This window comes from Sorghum bicolor, chromosome 1, assembly GCF_000003195.3.
Source record: "Sorghum bicolor cultivar BTx623 chromosome 1, Sorghum_bicolor_NCBIv3, whole genome shotgun sequence".
Taxonomy (NCBI): Eukaryota; Viridiplantae; Streptophyta; class Magnoliopsida; order Poales; family Poaceae; genus Sorghum; species Sorghum bicolor.
Window position 1 is genome coordinate 3,131,890 of NC_012870.2, and position 17,764 is coordinate 3,149,653.

At 38.3% G+C, this 17,764-nt stretch overlaps 1 protein-coding gene across 1 annotated transcript; it reads left to right on the forward strand.

The window, feature by feature from the left end:
- Positions 10,734 to 17,764, forward strand: LOC110430075 (mitochondrial Rho GTPase 1). Its single transcript, XM_021447006.1, has 14 exons — positions 10,734 to 11,046; positions 11,152 to 11,284; positions 11,404 to 11,550; positions 12,007 to 12,183; positions 12,300 to 12,551; positions 12,973 to 13,041; positions 13,236 to 13,291; positions 13,522 to 13,603; positions 14,094 to 14,305; positions 14,389 to 14,455; positions 15,093 to 15,205; positions 15,970 to 16,120; positions 16,854 to 17,040; positions 17,236 to 17,764. The coding sequence occupies exons 1-14, from the start codon at positions 10,823 to 10,825 to the stop codon at positions 17,307 to 17,309; spliced, it is 1,944 nt and encodes a 647-aa protein (XP_021302681.1). The 5' UTR covers positions 10,734 to 10,822; the 3' UTR covers positions 17,310 to 17,764.

Genomic DNA, 17,764 nt, shown 5'->3' on the forward strand with positions numbered 1-17,764 from the left:
TTCGTGTGGGCGAGTCGCACCCGTCCACGTACCCAGCACCACTCGCGCGCGTCTGGGGTCCTAGTTCTATCGGCTCTCAGACCGCGACGGCGGCGAATTGTCGATTCCCACGTGGCCACGCTGGATTTTGGCCGCTTGGGCGGTGCACGCTGGTGGACAGTTTCGGCTGCTCAAACGAACGGGCTTGGAACGAGCCAGTCTCAATGTACCTACGCATAAGAGCAAGTATTATAATACGGTAGCTGTTGCCGATTTTTTTACACTTATATAATGGTTAGTTCATCACTATTAATACATGGCCCACTTGTCTGTCTCGTACATTTTTTTAGTTTTGTGTCTGAGCCGGCTGCAAGCTTACAGCCCGTTTTTACTCTCTCCTCTTCTCTCTCCTCCACCTCAGCATTTAGCTAGCTTACAGCCTGCTATAATACTTGCTCTAAGAGTTTTATGCAGTGAAACTCCTCTCTCATTTGATGAGACTCCTTCGTTTAATGACTTTATCAAGTTAGCAATTTTACTTATGTGGCACCATATTTAATGTGCATGACATTCTCATAAAACATGCATTGAGACTAGTTTCATGAGCATTTAGGCCTTGTTTAGTTCCCAAAAATTTTGCAAAATTTTTCAGATTCCCCATCACATCGAATCTTTAGACGTATGCATGGAGTATTAAATATAGATAAAAATAAAAACTAATTGTACAGTTTGGTCGGAATTGACGAAACGAATCTTTTAAGCCTAGTTAGTCCATAATTAGACAATATTTGTTAAATACAAACGAAAGTACTACTATTCCTATTTTGCAAATTTTTTTGGAACTAAACAAGGCCTTAATTCCAAGACTCATAGAGAGTTGGTAATCGCGTCAAGAGAGTTTCATCTAGATGAAACTCATTTCTTCTCTCTTTTCTTAGATACACCGTCATGTCATCAAAAAAGCCTATGTGGCAACCTATTTAATGCAAATAAAACTCATATGAAACTCTCATTGAGACTGGCCTTATATAATGGTTAGCTCATCACTATTAATACGTGGCCCACTTGTTTGTCTCACAAACCTTCTTAGATTTTGTGTCTGAGCCGGTTGTAAGCTTACAGCTCGCTTTTACTCTCTCTCATCTTCTCTCTCTTCCACCTCAGCATTTAGCCTGCCTACAACTTGCTATAATACTTGTATCGTACAAAGCTGTTTTGCCTTGTTTAGTCACCCAAAAACTAATATCAAATCTTGCGGCATATACATGAAGCATTAAATATAGTTAAAAACAAAAACTAATTACACAAATTACCTGTAAATCGCGAGACAAATCTTTTGAGCCTAATTAGTTTATAATTGGATAATATTTACCACAAACAAACGAAAGTGCTACAGTGTCCCAACTAAAAAATTTCGGAAACTAAACAAGGCCTTATTAAGGTCTGTTTGGTACTGCCCGTCACATCGAATGTTTAGACACGTGCATGAAGTACTAAACATAGACCATGGCCTTGTTTAGTTGTAAAAAGATTTTGGATTTTGACACTGTAGCACTTTCGTTTGTATTTGATAATTATTGTCTAACTATAGACTAACTAGGCTCAAAAGATTCGTCTCGTAAGTTACAGTGCAATTAGTTTTTATTTTTAATCTATATTTAGTGCTTCATGCATGTGCCACAAGATTTGATGTGATGGAGAATCTTGAAAAGTTTTTGAATTTCGGAGTGAACTAAACAAGGCCTATTTGAAAAATTTAAAACACAGCTAGAGAGTAATTTGTGAGATGAATCTTTTGAACCTAATTAGTCCATAATGTTACAGTACCTGTTAAACTTTAACACCCTTAACCAAACACCCCCTTATTATTATCGGCTTCTATATCTGGTAGGAGCATGATCTGATGAAATTCCTACACCCCGTCAAGAAAATCCATTCGACACCGGACCAGCTAAGGTTGTCTCCAATAGGAGATCCATTTGAAAATCCAAACCCAAAATGGGTCTCCAACATAATAACTATAGCCTACAACAGAGTACCCATACAGAAGACCCATTTTGGGTATCAGGAGAGGCATAACCCAAATTTGGGTATACTTTCCCCTTGAGACCTATTTTGCAGAGAGTGTTGTCTTTTAGGTCTTGTTGTTGGAGAAGACTAAAAATAGGTATGTAACTTTTTACCTATAGCGCTACTCAAAGAACAAATAAGTGTTGTATTTTGGGTAACAATTGTTGGAGATAGTCTAAAACGGCTCTACCACACACACACAAGGATGTCTTATGATATTTCTTGTGTTGCTAATGTATATAAAACTAGAATGCTAATGGTCTGTTCAGAGAATTAACTTAGGGTCTATTTGATCCTTTTTTTCTAAATTTTAGAGCTCTAAAAACTCTAAATTACTTTAGCTCATCTTTAAAGTCTAAATCTCGTCTATAGTGTAGAGTTAACTTTAGACTATGTGTTTAAAGTTTTAGCTCTAAAGTTTAGAGGAGAGGATCTAAATATACCCTTAGAGTAAACTTACGCTGACTTATACTACATCCGTCCCCGAAAGCTTCAACTTCTAGAATCCATGCCAGTCAAACTTTTCTAACTTTGACCAACTTTATAGAAAAGTCAATATCTATGACATAAAATAAGTATCTTACGAAAATATATTCTATAATAAATTTAATAGTATTAATCTGGTACTATAAATCTTAGTATTTTTTTCTATAAATTTGGTCAAAGTTGTAAAAGTTTGACTTAGGACAACTCTAGAAATTGCACCTTTCAGGGACGGAGGGAGTATTTATCATCATCAGAAAAAAGTTCAATGGCCTTAGTGGAATTCAAATCGATTTTTCTTAAGCTTGTGATATCTCCACTACTCCGGTCATAAAGTTTTCTCGTGGTACATGAATTTCGCAACCACCAAGGAGGCAAGGACCCATATATAATTTCATATAATTTTCAGTCCAAACACTAAAAGAAAATCATGCAAGATTCATATAATTCCAAGCTAGGTACCATAAAGATAGAGCATGATTCTAGGACAAATCTAAACTTGGTTTCATATTTTCAGCCAAAATGAAATTATATGGATGTTATAAAGATTAAACAGAATTTGGGTTTTACCAATTGCATATGTTTTAATTTCTTTGGATAATATAAAAAATCAATATATACATATATATATATATTATAAATCCTATTTGACCAATTTAAACTATCAAACAAAGTCAAATTTATCTATTTCAATTGACGTGACGCTTCTAGGGCAAAACTGCCTGTCAAAACTCTTGAAGTGAGTAAAAAAGACTCCAACTTGCACTATATAATAAAAATAACGATTCCATGCTTGAAAAAAGATCGTACCTTATTTTGGGAAAATTATTGATAATAGTAGGCAAGACCTATGTAACGCAAATGTAGGTTGCTCAACTGTAGTTTTTGATGTCAAGGCTAAAATAGTAATTTTGTATGTAACTTAACACCGTTAGCTCATCAAAATAACAGAAAGGCTAAGAAACCAAATAAAATTTGTTTTAGGCTAAATAAGCAAGTTCATGATAAAAAGGACAAAGAAGCTATGCAACATTTTCTTTAAGGCCAATCAATTTCCTCCATCTTTTTCCTGTCATTGAGGCTACTTCCTAGATGGGCCGATTCCAGCCTAGCGGGCCTTCTTCGTTACCCAGGGGGAGGGCGTGCAAGCGCACGACGTAGCCCCAAGCCCCAAGCCTCTGACCAGTTAAGAGAATCATTTAGGGGTTATTAATCAAAATCTTACGACACTGTGCATTGTTTAGTACCTGTTTGGAACAAAAGAATGCAAAACAGAGAAAAGGAATAAAATGCAGGATTAGAGTATAGGTGTTGTGGGAAAATAGAGGAATATAAAAACGTAGGAAACATATAACTAGGGGTGTTTAGAACGTAGGAATTATGACATAGGATTCCCAAAACATGAGGTGTGATTAAAAGAGATGAATACTTATTTTTATTATTCCAATATTTTTCATTACAACATTAAATTTTAATTAACAAATAAACATACGTGTAAAGTGTTTTTTGCAAAGAGTAAAGAAAAATTAAGTAACGATTTAATATAATTAATAGATATGTAACTAATAGGCGCTAGTCTTTATCGACGAGCAAGAACTCAGTGGCCGCACGGAGATTCGCATAGGACATATACTTCTTGGAATTCATAATATAGACAATTAAATAAACAACTCATACAAGGTAGCAGGGAAACTAGGCAGCAAGAACTTGACGAGTTCCAAAACTATTCAACCCAATACTCACACTCTACCCAAAAGAGAAAACGGATAAGTTTTGAAGCAAATTGGGTAGAGCGCCAGCAGCCCAAACTGATTCAGAGCACCCATCTGATGGCATAATCTTCAAAGGTGTGGTACTTGGACATGTGCTTCAACATCCGAAGTTTCCCTGGAGAAGCCACCACCAGCTCAATGCCAGTCAGGACAGCAAAGTCCCAGCGGATCATGTCGCAGAAGTCAAGTGTCTCATCATTGTCGCTGTCCTCATCATCGGAGAAACCCATTCCCTGTGGGGTCATAGTACTACGGAACATCTTGACAACGCAGAACCTGCCCGAGCCCAGGTTGATAAGGTCTTTTTGGAACAGAGACCAGCTCTTAGGCATGTCAAAATCTACCCAGGTTTGATGAACTGTAGGTGGTCGCTCAAAGTCCACAGCAGAAAGGTCCGAAGCGCAGAGGTGGAAGGGGCAGGTGGCGGATAGGCCAATCCAGAGCTTGAGCTCTGGGACATACTCAGCTTTACCAGAGAATGGTAGGCACCAGTTGCCAGCGGGCCTCCATTTCCAGATCTCTGTGTCGAAGGCATAAGTGCCAATGCCGGGTGTTGTGGACGATACATAGATAGTGCCACCAACCACCGTGTAGGCATCTATCTTATTAGGTAGCTTGTAGATAGGCGGCCGTGGGAGAGAACACCAGCCACGGAACAAATCATTCGCACAGAAAACATCCTGGCCTCCTTCATAACTTAGCTCTTCAAAGCAGTTATCCCCAAATTCACGGTGGATCATGCGGCCCATGACGTACAAGCTGTGACTTTGTTCTACCGGGGAACCATGAGCAGCAGCCCGGGTTATGGAGATGGGAATGGCACCGTGCCCCTTAGGTGCCGTGAGGTTGGGCACGGTCATCAAAGAGTAGGCTGTCACATAGACATTTTAGATGATATGACAGTGTATTTAAGAAGAGAGAGAATAAATGGATTTCATCTAGATAAAACTCTCATGGCACGATTACCAACTCTCTATGAGTCTTAAAATTAAATACGTATGGAATGAAACTCTCCATTGAGAGTGGGTGCTTCATCCAAGTTTCATTTCGTTTCATATGACATGGTAACCTTAAAAACAATATGAAACTCTCTACTGAGACTGGCCTAACCCAATTGTATAATTAATTTATTTTTTATCTATATTTAATACTTCATGCATGTGTCCAAATATTCGATAGGATGGATGAAAACTTGCTGGGTTGGTAACTAAATAAGGCTTTACCAGGGTCTTGTTTAGTTCCAAAAAAATTTATAAAATTTTTTAGATTTCTCGTCGCATCAAATATTGCGGCACATGCATGGAGCATTAAATAAGAAATAACTAATTACATAGTTTATCCGTAATTTGTGAGACAAATCTATGAGCCTAGTTAGTCTATGATTGGATAATATTTATCAAATACAAATAAAAATGCTACAGTATCCATTTTGCAAAAATAAATAGAAGTAACAAGACCCTAGTTTCCTCTAGGTTGACTAGAAAATAGGACAGACTACCTAAGACTAGACCTAGCAAATTAAGATAGATTTGTTTAGTTGTGCTACGCTATGTAAGGGCATGTATAGCCGAGAGACAGAGGTCTGTCTCTAAGGCCTTGTTTAGATACACCAAAAACCCAAAACTTTACAAGATTCCTCATCACATCGAATCTTGCGGTACATGTATGGAGTATTAAATATAGATAAAAATAAAAACTAATTACACAGTTTGTCTGTAAATCGCGAGACGAATCTTTTAAGTCTAGTTACTCCATGATTGGACAATGTTTGTCAAATAAAAACGAAAGTGCTACGGTGTCAAAATTCAAAAAGTTTTTGCATCTAAACAAGCCCTAAGTGTATTGAATCTATCATACAGACAACTATAAAGATAGGTTATACAACCCACAAACGGAGATTCATCTCTAAACTATTTAATGCTTTACATGTAGCTAGGATAAACTATGAATAAAATTTTATATATCATTGTGTGGCTATTTGATAGAAAATGTATCCAAGATAAATAAAAGCATAATTACAATATTTTTAAAACCACAATATAATAATTTTGACTTGTCGCTAAATGCGAATTCAACACGAGTCTGCACTATACAATTTCAGATAGCAATAACAGTTTCCAGCTTTTGGAAAGCTAAGCTGATACAATTTCAGATAGCAGCCAACAAAAATTAATACCCTAACAACTTTTAGAAATGATATAATTACTGATTCAAATAGCTTTAAGAATTGATACATTAAAAGATGCAGATTCAGATAGCTAACAGTTTTAACTGCATGTGCTGTATACAAAAAAAGGAAAAGAAAAAAGTCTCTGTTGTAGCATCCTAATTTTTAACAATTTAACCTTTTAAAAATATTATTTGGCCCCTTAAAAACATAAACTCATCTTTGGATTCAGAAAGTCGGCGTCAGAACTCTGGCTCTAAGATAACACATCTCGCCGCCAAAAACTTTGGCTCCGAGGTGTCTAGCCACCCACAGCATAGCATTCTAAATGATGCTGACATGGTAGGTACATCGAAGCCATAGATCTTGACGTCGAGCTCAGAGCCATAGATCTTGGCACCAAAAAGTAGGTGAAAAAACACCAATACAGCAGGCGCGTCCCTCTCCTGGCTCACTACATCGCGTTCTCCCTATGGCTAGCTCACTAGGCTCACTAGGCTGCCTGCAAGTAGAAGTAGGATTCAGCTACCTAGTTAACTAGGTGAATTCTCCACGCGTTGCTACAGAATTTTTTTAAAAATAAATCATTATATATATAGCATTACTATATAGTATTTAGTCTAATATGTATGTATATATAGAAATTTGATTTGTATGCATTTTATTGTAATTAATATGGGATGACATGGACTTAGTGGAAAATGATGTGGACACCTTACATAAAGAGAGAATTCATCTAGTGGAGTTTAGCTTTATAAAAAATATAGATGCGTGATAGGACTACTGGCTTAGAGTAGCATGATGCGCCGAGTAGCTATAGGCTATAGCTAGCTTTAATAGTATATATATTGTCACAAAATACAAACAAAAATATTATTTCTTTTACAACCATAAAGAGAATCGTTTAGGATACGGTCTTTAAAACCTAATTTTAAATCTTTTATTTATAAAAATTTTTATCAAAAAATAGTATGTGTATATTTTTATGAACGTATTTTTGAAGACAAAACTATTCATATGATTTTCACATTTCCAAAATACTTTGTCTTGAAAACCATATGAATATATTTGTCTTGAAAAATACTTTCATAAAAATACACATATATCATTTTTGATAAATATTTTTATAAAAATAAGAAGTTAAAGTCAGGATTTAAAGACTGTGTCGTTGTCCTAAACAACTTTTTTATGGATATGGAGAGAATAGTATTTTTGTTTGTATTTTGTGCCAGTATACTATCAAAGCTAGCTATAACTATAAAGCGCATCATGCTACTCTAAGACCTAGTTGGAGAAATTTTTTTGTCTTGGCTATTGTAGCACTTTTATTTATATTTGACAATTATTATCCAATTGTGTACTAACTAGGTTTAAAAGACTGGTCTCACAAATTACAGGCATGATGTGAAATTAATTATTTTTTATCTATATTTAATACTCCATACATACGTCCAAAATTTTGATGTTACGAAAAATTTTAAAAAAAATTGGAAACTAAACAGCGCCTAAGCCAATAGTCTTATCACGTATTAACTAGTAGCTGAATCCTACTTCTACTTGCAGGTAGCCTAGTGAGCCTAAGCCTTGTTTAGGGGGTGTTTGCGACTGCTTCATAAACTCCATCATGAAGCAGCTCTACAAAAAACTGGAGTTTGTGGAGTACCTCTTTAGGTGCTCTCACAACTTCACCATTTTTTCTCGAACTGAGTGCGTGGAGCTGAAACCGTTTAGCTAAAAAACATGGAGCGGAGCTGAAAATGTGGAGCAGAGCAGTCCCAAACACCCTTGGTTCCCAAAAATTTTACAAAATTCTTTAGATTCCTCGTTATATTGAATCTTTAGACGTATGCATGGAGTATCAAATAAAAATAAAAATTAATTACATAGTTCATCTGTAATTTACAAGACGAATCTTTTGAGCCTAGTTAGTCCATAATTAAACTATATTTGTCAAATACAAACGAAAATGCTATAGTGTCCATTTTGAAAAAATGGAACTAGACAAAGTCGTAGTGAGCTAGCCATAGCGCGGTGCAGTGAGCAAGGAGAGGGCCTAAGCCTGTTGGCTTAGTGTCTTTTCACCTGTGTTTTGAGCTCGGTGCCAAGATCTATGTCTTCAATCTCGTCAATATTGATGGTCCTTAACGTCAACATCATACTTTCAATTAATGCACAATATAATGACAGAAGAGTTATTAATGCATAGTTATAGGGATTATTCTAATAAGTTCCACAAGTTGTATTGTCCTCATCTATTTTGCAGATTATTGATACCCCATCATATATAAGTATCATAAATGATGAAACAAAGCACACCTTTGTAAAGAGCTCGTTGAGACGATCAAAACAGACGTACCACTTGTTATAATTGGAGTCCAAACAAGAGAGTCCCCGATGAATATATTTGGTGTAGGCGAGGTGCTTAGACCTAGGTTGCTTGTGGATGCACTCTATATTCCGGATCGGTGCTAGTTTGTGAAGGTGACTTTATAGCCTTATTGATTCTTATATAGTCCACCTCTCTTTTGTAGTGGCATGTAAGACGCGGTTGCTAATTTAAAGTTATCTTATATGGTGCTTTCTCTTGAGTAATGTCTACAGTCTGAGTAGTAATATACATAGTTTATAAGGTTAGAACTAGACGTGCTCTTTGCTATCTCAGGGGTTAAGTTAGACTTAGTTAGTATCACACGTCTTTCTTGTGGTAAGATATAAATAACAATACTCTGGAATACTCCAGAGTGAAGTGCTATATTCGTATACTATATGTGCATTTGCGGATACTTATATTTTTTGTGTGCATTTAATTTATACCAACAGGCTTTCATCGGCTAGTAAATTTGTATTTGTATGCCTTCAATTCAAATGGTGTGCAAGAAGAACACAAGCAATTTATATCAGTTCAGACAAAAAGTGCCCTATGTACAGTGAGGGAGGAGATCTTGTATTATCTTACACCGAAGTGCTTAGTATAGGGGTTACAAACTTGATGAGAGATGGAGGTGTCTTAGGTCTCAGTGTGGAGTGATGTACGTGAACTTGTGTGTGTTCTGGTGTTTTTGAACCCACGTTTTTTCGTTGTAGCCCTTATCCCTTTCTTTTATAGTTGCAAGGGGAGGCAAAGTTTATATACATGTGGATTATATTATGTTTTCTTGTCAAATCTGAGACCCTGTAGCCTTATACTATAGAGGCACGACACAACGTAGTGGAGGTACGAACTCTGTCCTTCAGTCTCTGCGGGTGCTCAGATCAACAGTGCTTGGTGTGCTCGTTACTGTGAGCATCGTGCCAAGCCTGCTGGTCCTGTGAGAAGCGTGTCTTGCTCATTGTCCGACGGAGAGATCCGAGGCCTCCCAGATTAGGAATTGTGCCTTTAGTCTGACGAGTTCGTAGGCATAGGGGTTTGGATTGACACCTGTATGTCCGCATAGGTCTTTGCCGTACGTACAATGATAAGAGTTGGTAGAGTCGTCATCAGGACTTGCCCTATGTAGTCGTAGGTGAGGTGGAAATTTGATCCCTGTCTCGTATGGCCGTACCACAGCCCCGTTGTAAGATCGTGGCTGACATCACGGGAGGTCTTGAGCGCATTAGTGGCGTGGAGGCGTCCGAGCCCTGGGGTTGGGTGAGGTGGAGATTGTAGGGTTGTTTCCCTGAGCTGGTCTCAGGCGAGTCAGAGAATTGCTGGATCTCAGTCTCGCTCAAGACCTTGTCACCAGGTCTGAGACAAGACAGAGAATAGATGGTCTCTGTTATGTCTGAGCTCGTTAGGCCTCCTACGAGACAAGAGTAGCTGTTAGCCAACTTAGCTTGTTCTATGGAGGAGTAAGGGGTTTTAGCTTTTAGCTTCGGGTACCTCAGATTTTGGTACACGACACCATCATCTCAAAGTAGTTTGCACTTTGTATTTACGGGAAACTAAACACGCTTGTAGTTTGTATTTTACATTTTACAATCTATGGAGAACTAAACATACTCTTTATTTAGTTCCAAAAAAATTTAAAACTTCTTGTCACATCGAGTCTACAAAGCATTAAATATAAATAAAAAATAATTAATTACATAATTATCTATAATTTGCAAAATAAATCTTTTAAATTTATAGTTGAACAATAATTACCAAATATAAATAAAAATTCCACCGTACCTAAATCCAGAAAATTTCATGCGGTCTTTCTTCCACTCCAAGCCGAAGCAACGGACGCGTCCAAGGACCAGCCCACCCTTCCGAGTCTTCCGACCCCACCCGCTGACATACGACACCGGCGCCGCGCACACAGCCGCACCAGCGCCCACCCAAATCCCGCAAAACCCTAAGCCGAACGGGGAGAGAGAGGAGGCGCGCGGCATGGCGGGTGCGACGTCCCCGGCGGCGGCCGCGAATCTGGCGGGCAAGTCGGGCGTGCGGGTCGTCGTGATCGGCGACCCGGGCACCGGCAAGTCCAGCCTCATCGTCGCCCTCGCCACCGAGCAGTTCCCCGAGAACGTGCCCCGCGTCATGCCCCCCACACGCCTCCCCGCCGACTACTTCCCCGACCGCGTACCCATCACCATCATCGACACGTCGTCCAGGTACTCCCCCGCGTCCCCCTCCCGCGCATCTCGGATTGGTTAGATCTTGACGGTAAGGATGAATACCTTGCGTTGAGTTGATTTTGCGCGTACCTGTCATTGCAGCCCGGAGCAGAAGCCGAAGTTGATCGCGGAGTGCCAGGCCGCCGATGCGGTCGTGCTCACCTACGCCTGCGACCGGCCCGCCACGCTGGAGCGTCTCAGTTCGTTCTGGCTTCCCGAGCTCCGGCGACTCCAGGTATTGCCGCGATTCTCGATACGGCCTGGCGGGGCTTCGTGGTGTAGGTCTAGATCGCTTGCGTTTGATTCTCTTGGGTTGCCCCATTGTGATTTGTCTTTCTGATTTGTGTGACGCAGTTGAAGGCTCCAGTTATTGTGGTGGGGTGCAAGCTGGACCTAAGGGACGAACAGCAGGTTAGCCTTGAGCAGGTTATGGCGCCCATCATGCAGTCCTTCCGCGAGATTGAGACCTGCATCGAGTGCTCCGCTCTTCGGCAGATCCAGGTTACCCCACATCTTATTATACTTGATTTGGTATTTGTACCCCCAAATGTCTGATACTTACCTTAGGGCACCCACAATGGTATAAGTCAGTTACTAGCTCTAAGCTAACCTCTCCAATAGTGCTAGCTTTTAGTAATGACTCATAGTATGATTGGGCCTACATGACACTCTCACATGATCTTGTAATGTGTGTATGAGCCTAGCTCTTGAGCAAGAGCTAAGCTTTTCTCTCTCTTCTATTAAAATATGAAAAAAATGTTTAGAGCTAGCTTATGAGTTAGCCATTGTGGGTGCCTAGTGTGTTAAAATTCTTTGCATTTGGAACTTTTGTCAGACACATTAGAATAAGGCTTGTAGTGTTCCAGACATGAACAGTGTGTGTCTAGTGTGTTAAAATGCTCGGCATTTGGAAGTTCTTCTGATTAATAATTATGGATGTTGACTCTTTTTTGGCAGGTGCCTGAGGTCTTCTACTATGCTCAGAAGGCAGTACTTCACCCAACTGCCCCACTCTTTGATCAAGAGTTACAATCTCTGAAGCCTCGATGTGTGAGAGCGTTGAAGCGGATCTTTATTATATGTGATAATGACAAGGATGGCGCTCTCAGTGATGTGGAGCTCAATGAATTCCAGGTTTGTGTTCATGAAGGCTACCCTGCTTTCCATTTAGCAGCATACAACATAACTACTTAATCATATACTCTTTTGTTTCTAGTGTTGCTGAGATTTTTTTTCTTACTGCTTTACAGGTCCGATGCTTTAGTGCCCCTCTGCAGCCTACTGAAATTTCAGGAGTTAAGAGAGTTGTTCAGGAGAAGATGCCTGAAGGCGTAAATGAAAGCGGTCTTACCTTGACTGGGTTCCTTTTTCTGCATGCCCTCTTTATTGAAAAAGGTCGTTTGGAAACTACATGGACTGTATTGAGGAAATTTGGTTACGACAATGACATCAAGCTTAGGGATGATCTCCTTGCAATGCCAATTAAAAGAGCTCCTGATCAAGTATGCTTGTTTTGTTTTACGATTGATGCAAAACTTTCATTGCCAATATTACTTATTTATCTATGTCTTTGCCCTGTTCCAATCTATCCATTTTGATATCCATCATTGATCATTGTACTTCCAATGAATTCAGGGATTGTAAACACTAATCTAGTGTATCAGTGTGTTTTTTATGTTAGAACTGGATTTGTTCTACTTTTGGTGTTTGTTAAAGCCATTTATGGTCAGTAGTTGATTTTGCTGTTGTGTTATTATTATATATATGTAGTTCACAGCCTTGCACACTTATGTCATTAGCACCAATACTTTTATTATTGCTTCTGTAGTCTTCTTCAAACTTCTATTAGTTGCTTCATGTAGGAATATAATATCTTTATTGATGGAATGTTGGTGAAGTAATAAAGCCAGCTTTTTTCTGCAGACTCTGGAAATGACAAGTGTAGTGGTCGAATTCTTGAGAGGGATATTCACCATGTTTGACATTGATAATGTAAGAAGAATGTACAAATTTGTTTTTGTTAAGAGTAATCTTACCCTGATATGCAATTGGTATTCAATGATAATGAATCGGTATTATTCATTTGAATTAATTATTAACATATATTCATTTGAAGTTATATTGTATTGGATTTTTTATTAGGATATCATATTGGATTGATTGCTCCTCTTTTTATGTGTATCCAGGATGGAGCTTTACTACCTACTGAGCTGGAAGACCTTTTCTCAACAGCACCTGAAAAGTAAGATGTTAGATGAATAGATCATTCTGCATATATATTGGAACTGTACTTGTACATTTGAATATTTGATAATGCTCGTCTATAAAGTGTTGGAAAATCCTGTGTTAATTCCTCTAATCTATTGATAGTATGTGTTGTTTTTTTATTCAGGCTTTGTGACAGATATATTCATTCTTCTCTATTGTTATTTTCCTTTGCATCACCTTTTATTTTTGTGTGGCATATTTCAGCCCATGGTCTTCCGATCCATACAAAGACTGCGCTGAAAAGAACGTGTTGGGTGGTCTGTCACTTGAAGGGTTTCTCTCAAAGGTATTTTGTCTCATCCTTAGTATATGATGCACAACTAATAAACTGGTGGTTAAACGAGGATCTTATTTGTGAATAAACATATTTGTTGTGGATCCAAAAACAACCTACTTCTATTATGTTTGTTTGGTGCATTCTTATGCACCATTTACTCAGTTGCCTTTGTTGCTTTGAGAAGGACCAAACAAATCTTGTGTCTATGCGGTGAATAACTTGATATGTTCAATATGCAAGCTGCTGATGTAATTAAATTATTTGCTAAACATTTCAGAAATATATATGTAAGCTAAAGCATAATCAATCAAATTCTAAGTTGAAGTGGTGTGCTCTGTTAATGGTGAAATTTCTTGCGAAAGAGCAAAGTATGAAAATCTATACATGTGCTGCAGAATGCTGGCAGCATGGCAATGCATTTTTCTGTTAATTCGTTATTTTATTTCATGCTATATTGCATTATATTTTGCTATTGCTGAATAAGGATTTTGCGATGTAGTGGGCTCTAATGACAGTTCTAGATCCAACAAATAGTTATGCCAACCTTGTATATGTTGGCTATCCTGGCGAGTTCAGTTCTGCATTTACTGTCACAAGGAAAAGACGAGTGGATCGTAAAAAGCAACAGACACAGAGAAATGTTTTCCAGTGTTATGTTTTCGGTGCCAGAGGCTCTGGAAAGACGTCCTTGCTACAATCATTCATTGGAAGGTATGCCATACATTTCCTGATACCTTATGACACTTCTTTTCCTCATTTGGTCATCTTTAATTCACTTGGGGTCCTTGTAACAGGCAACCTTCTGATGCTCTGCCATCTAACAGCGAACGCTTTGCAACAAATTCTGTCGAAATGGCTGATGTAAGTGTTATGTTGATGCTCTATTTTTTTGCACCACAGATGTTTTACATGTTGATGCTCTATGCTGATGTATATTATTTCTTTTTTCAACAACTTGAATCCCATTGTGATTGTGGATGTAATCCCGCCCGGTCCAATGTATAAGGCATAGTCTGACATGACATGGTCTCCTAAATTACACTTTGACCATTCATTTATTTTATATTATATTGTTTATGATTACTGGATAGCACATTTGATTACAAGTCTAATAGTATCAAGTTTGTATTTACAATAGTTAAAAATTGTTGGCCAAGTTATTGGTAAAATATTATAAAGTTTGATTCTTGACATTCTTGAAACGCCTTATAAATCGGACTGGAGGAAGTATCAGTGAAGACAAAATTTCTATCTGTTGATACAAAAAAAACAGCAGCATGGCTTTATGAAATGTTGAATGCACATTCTGATTGTAGTAGTATTGTCAACTATATTGTCTCCTTGGTATAATCTTTTTGTCTGTATAGACTAATTATGTTCTCTGTAAACTATTACTCACTATCTGGTTCCTCATTTTCCGCAAGTACTAGCGATCTTTTCTAGTTGGGTCATTGAGGCATAGCCTGTTTATTTTAATCTCATTCAATTTTTTTTGAAGGGAACTAGAAAGACACTAATACTGCGAGAGATTCCTGAAGGTGATGTGAGATCCTTACTTTCTGACAAGGAATCATTGGCGCCGTGTGATGTAGCAGTATTTGTTTACGACAGGTACATACTCCCCTAGGCTATTCTTTTATTTATTCATAATCTGCAAGTCTCACAATAAAGGTTATAGTGACTGATTGTTCTCCCTATTTGTGTATCAGTTAATTTGTTTGACAAAACCTTCATAAGTTAATCACATATATTTTCTTCCAATTTCATGTTTGTGCTCCTGATATAAACCATTTGTGTTAACATGGTTATATATATAATGAGTGTTATAATAGAAGTTTGGGTTTAACATAATGCATTAAACAAGGTTTAGTTTTGTTACTTCAGTGTCTGCTTCTGCACCTTTTGTCTGGTGGCTTATTTCATGGTAGTGGGCTGAGATTATGTGTTTCATGACTCAGCTTGGCAAGAAAACTGAAGTTTTCTCAGTTTGTCATTATCTTGACAAAGTTACTTGATTTAGGCACTATCCATAGTTCCATACCAATTTATTGTTTCAAGTGGATTCTCAGTCGAACTGACATTTTTTTGACCCCTAGTTATAGTTAAATCCCTGGTTATGTGAGCCACACTTCTGTGACAGTAGGTGATGAAGATCACAATTGACAAGCATTGAAACTCTTTTCACAGTAATTATTGTCGCTCTTGTAGTCTATTGTAGAATGAAACACACAACCTGGAAGAGCTTCTAGGAGGTCGACAAGTAAATCTTGTTTATACTGTTATATCTTCTTTTGAAGCCTGTGATCTGGATTGACATAAATGTACTCACTATGCATGTATCACAAAATAGCCTCTGAACTTTTTTGTATTGGCAGCTGCGATGAATATTCTTGGCAAAGGGCTAGAGACTTGCTTGTGCAAGTGGCTACACATGGAGAAAATACTGGCTACGAAGTTCCTTGCTTGATAGTTGCTGCGAAAGATGATCTTGACCAATCTTCACAAGCTCTGCAAGAATCAACTAGAGTAAGTCTTTTAGCATTTACTTGTGTAGGCATAGTGGAACCATATCAGGATGAGTTTCCAATCAAATTTAATCATACGTTGTTGCTATAGTACCTCGTAATTTTGTCCCAGGTTTTGTGGCTCCAAGTGTTCTCATAGGTTTTGTCTTTGCCATAAAGATCATATGAATCGTAGAAAAATGAAACAAAATGAAAACTAAAATTGGATAAGGTATGTGCTAGTTCAATCCACAGCTGCCATTGGGTAGTACTTATGAAGTAGAGAGAAGTGCAGAACAGCTTATTGGTTGAAATGTTTCGCTAACAGTATTTGTATTTGTTGAATTATTTCGTTAGTAAGGTTACTTTCTGTAAAAGCTAGTTTATGAAGGGATGCTACTATGCTAGGTTGGTCAATGAGAACACATATAGTCCATCATAGAAGCACAGGTTTGAATGCAACCCACTTAGAATTGGGTTTGTGGACCAACCCTCTAATGGCAATATCTGAATACATATACATGGACCAACCCACTTGCATCCCTAAATTAACCTCTTACTACACTGGTGCAAATACTATGCAAAATGTGCTTCCCTTATCTGTTGCCCATGCTTCTCTGTAGTATCGGTAGAAGACCCACTTGTCTAGGTGAGGGATAACTTACTATTTGTTGACAATTGTGAATTATTGTGACCAGAAAGTCCTCTTTATTTATTTGCCAGAAGAAGTAACTGTGAAAACATCTACTTTCCAGGTGAGCCAAGACATGGGAATTGAAACACCAATTCCGATCAGCGTGAAGCTGAGAGATTTGAACAACATTTTCTGCAGAATTATACATGCTGCACAGCAGCCCCATTTGAGCATTCCAGAGACTGAAGCTGGCAAAACACGCCGGCAATATCGGCAACTTCTAAACCGTTCGCTAATGGTTGTCTCTGGTGAGTTGCATGCACCCTTGTGTTTGTGAATGGTTTAATTAACATCATACTGAACATTGAACTACGAGACTACAGGTGCAATCGATTAGAAATCTACCTGTCTGCTGATGCTAATATATAGTTTCCTAAATATTCAGTCAATGTGAAAGTTGTATGAGGTCTGGCATATGCTGATACTGCACTAATAATTTGCAGTTGGAGCTGCTGTTGCAGTTGTTGGATTAGCTGCTTACCGGGTTTATGCAGCTCGGAAGAACTCGTCCTCTTGAAGCCATCCTGGACAAGTGGGGAAATAAGGTGCTTCCTTCCTGCAGACCACTTTGCAACATCAGCTGGATCCATGCTGGTTGAAGTTTGCTGCTTGGGTTTTTTTACCCGGCAGGAAACCAACGTTTTTGTACAGACGTCATCTGCTATTAATTATCCGGCCTATTGGGGTTTCAGATTCCTATATAATTGACAGACATCACCTGGCTCCATAAAATGCCGTATCTGATAATCTGTTGTTGCTAAATTAGCTCAGCTAAATATTGTTACTACCCTAAATTTTTGCTCTCTTGTGGTACTTGCACTAGTCTGGTATTTGGAGTCTCTTTTCGTTATCATCATTTGCAAACATGCTGAGACGTTTAGTGGAACAGTCATGAGTTAGTGTTGTACCAAGATTTCGTTTGGGAGTATTCAATTGAATTTTTTTAAGCGTAGTATATTCTAATGGATTTGA